The sequence below is a fragment of the Diaphorina citri genome, unplaced genomic scaffold (assembly GCF_000475195.1).
Source record: "Diaphorina citri unplaced genomic scaffold, Diaci psyllid genome assembly version 1.1 scaffold3524, whole genome shotgun sequence".
Classification (NCBI taxonomy): Eukaryota; Metazoa; Arthropoda; class Insecta; order Hemiptera; family Psyllidae; genus Diaphorina; species Diaphorina citri.
In genome coordinates, this window is record NW_007380924.1 from 25,083 (window position 1) to 28,218 (window position 3,136).

General features: G+C 36.5%; 1 protein-coding gene across 1 annotated transcript; it reads right to left on the bottom strand.

Annotated features, from left to right (window-relative positions):
- Positions 1–368: 368 nt before the first annotated feature.
- LOC113471983 lies at positions 369–2,818 on the bottom strand. The gene is made up of 3 exons (XM_026831510.1): positions 2,315–2,818; positions 1,385–1,707; positions 369–608 (listed from the first exon to the last, which is right to left on the bottom strand). Exons 1-3 carry the CDS (start codon positions 2,816–2,818, stop codon positions 398–400), a joined length of 1,038 nt encoding a protein of 345 aa, XP_026687311.1. The 3' UTR covers positions 369–397.
- Between the last annotated feature and the right edge of the window lie 318 nt (positions 2,819–3,136).

Here is a 3,136-nt window from a genome sequence, read left to right on the forward strand (position 1 = left end):
AACAAGAGTTTCCATTAGAGAATTTAAGATGACCAAGGAGTCTTTCCTATGTAACTTTTCACGAGAAATCGATCGGTGTACATGTAAGGGTTCTAGGAATGATGGTTCACGAAATATGCGATTGTAACAAGCCAATATCGAAAATTTTCGAAAGTTATATCTACTTTTTTTACACCAATAATTTACGAGATACAGCCTGATTTCCTCGAATTTGCCATCAAAGATTTTGTAAAAAGAAAACGAATGTGTCATCAAATTCATCAATTTAACATGGCTAGAGCTAGAGACCATCACTCCGGTGTATAGCAGATACAAAAAGATACCTTTTCTTTATTCTGCTATTACCACTCGGCGAAAGCTAAACCCGCTAAAGCCACTACAACAACAACAACCATTATTACTTACTAACGGCTGGCGATGGTTGGGTCGAAGAGGTGGAAGGTTGTACCTCCCCAGTAGGACTATCTCCTACACTGAGCTCGGGTTGTACAGTGGTCAACTCCCGGGTGAGAACATCATCCATACGGGACGATAGAGAAGCAAAGCGGCGTACAGATGTCATAAGCAGATCTTCTGTGATAGGACGAGCCATGTCTTTGGTCAGAGTACTGAAATTCAGTCAAACAATACATTATCTTTTTTTATAATTTAAACAAGGTTTTTTTTCTTACTTAATATGCATAAATTTTACCTATGAAATACATAAGACCTTGTTTAGACTGCGGGATTAAAGGGACTTTTCAGTCTCATTCTGACAGGACAAACAGGGTATATTCTATTCTATGATATACATTATATTTTCTTTTCTTTTTTGATCTCTATGCAAACCTATAGACTAGGGCCATATACAAATTGTATCATGAAGCCGGATGAAAAATCCAATTACAATTACTTATACAGTTTATACTTCATACACGTATTCCATCATAGAAATACTTCACGACTTCTTTGTAATTTACGGTCTCGTCTTGACTTTATAAAGGGTGATTTTTTATTATAATTCAACTAAGATACAATTTTAAATTCATTATAAAGTTATTACCTACTGTCAAAAAAACTATTGAATGAACAATGATATTCTGATGAGTACATTGCATTCTTACGTCCAGATACAAATTTCTGATTTGATGTTACACGCTTAGACGAACACGAATGCGGGGAGCATTTTTTTTTTCATTTTATTATTATATTATTATTATTATTATTATTATTATTATTTTAATTTACTATTACTATTAATCGCATAAACGTATATTTTAACATCATATAAGAAAGTTGAACATGAATAATGAAAAACAGTATTGAAAAGAACAAAAGAACAGCAAATCAGAGTCTGATATCGGGATTCTCTATGTATGCGATAGCTCTGCAAACAACAACTTACTTGACAAAATCCTCGCGTATAGCGGTCACCCTGGTATTATTGGTAACAGCAGGGGTGTTCACGACCAGAGCCGACAGTTCCCGACGCAGGACGCTATCCACCTCGGCTATTTCCGTGAGGGTCCCGACATCGTAGGGCGGATGTATCCACGCCTGTAGGGTGGACGTTGCCCAGCGCAGATGACGCAGGAGAACATGGAGGAGGAGGGAGGTGGCCTCCGAGTAGGAGTTGAACTCTGCACTGCCTGTACTACGCGAGCCAATATCTGAAAGCAAATGTAGGACATATGGACTTAAAAATCTATCAAATGTAGGACATATGGACTTAAAAATCCATCAAATGTAGGACATATGGACTTAAAAATCCATCAAATGTAGGACATATGGACTTAAAAATCCATCAAATGTAGGACATATGGACTTAAAAATCCATCAAATGTAGGACATATGGACTTAAAAATCCATCAAATGTAGGACATATGGACTTAAAAATCCATCAAATGTAGGACATATGGACTTAAAAATCCATCAAATGTAGGACATATGGACTTAAAAATCCATCAAATGTAGGACATATGGACTTAAAAATCCATCAAATGTAGGACATATGGACTTAAAAATCCATCAAATGTAGGACATATGGACTTAAAAATCCATCAAATGTAGGACATATGGACTTAAAAATCTATCAAATGTAGGACATATGGACTTAAAAAATCTATCAAATGTAGGACATATTCTTCTTCTTCTTCTTCAGGTTCCTCTCCTATCGGAGGTTGGAAATCATGATGGCAATCTCGTCTTTGTTTCTCGCAATCCTCATCAATTCTTCTTGATCAGCACACCCATACCAGTCTCTCAGATTTCTCCCCCATGACTTTCTTCTTCTGCCTCTGCCTCGTCTTCCTTCAATCTTTCCTTCCAGTATCACATTCAGCAACTTGTACTTTGGCCCACGGAGAATGTGTCCCAGATATTCTAACTTCTTTTTCTTGATTGTGTATTCCAATTCCATGATCTTGTCCATTCTTCTGAGCACTTCTACATTCGTAACTTTGTCTGTCCAAGGAATCCTCAACATCCGTCTGTAACACCACATTTCAAAAGCATTGATGTTCTTCTCGTTGTTCTTTTTCAGTGTCCAAACTTCTGCACCATACAGCAATGTTGAAAAGACGTAACATTTCAATATTCTTGTTCTTAGTTTCAGATTGATGTCACGACTGCACAGACACTTCTTCATTTTGATGAATGCATGCCTGGCTATTTCTATTCTGCATCTTATTTCTTTGGTTTGATTGTTATCTTCATGTAGCCAGGTCCCCAGGTATTTGTAGGATGATACTTTATCGATTGGCACTCCATCAATGGTCAAATTTACATTATTCTTTGGTGTCTTTGATATTAGCATTAGTTTAGTCTTTTTCAAATTCATTTTGAGTCCAAATTCGTTACATTTTTGATTGAGATTATTGACTAATTGTTGTAAATCTTGTATTGAGTCTGACAACATTACTGTATCGTCAGCGTATCTTATATTGTTTACTACTTCATTACCAATCTTTATTCCTTTGTCTTTATGTTCCTTAAGTGTTTCCTCAAATATTGCCTCGCTATAGGTGTTGAATAGAAGGGGAGAAAGCACGCAACCCTGTCTGACACCTCTGAGAATCATAATATCTTCTGATAGGCCTTCTTCCACTTTGATTTTTGCTGTTTGATTCCAATACAGACTGGTAATGATTTGGATGTC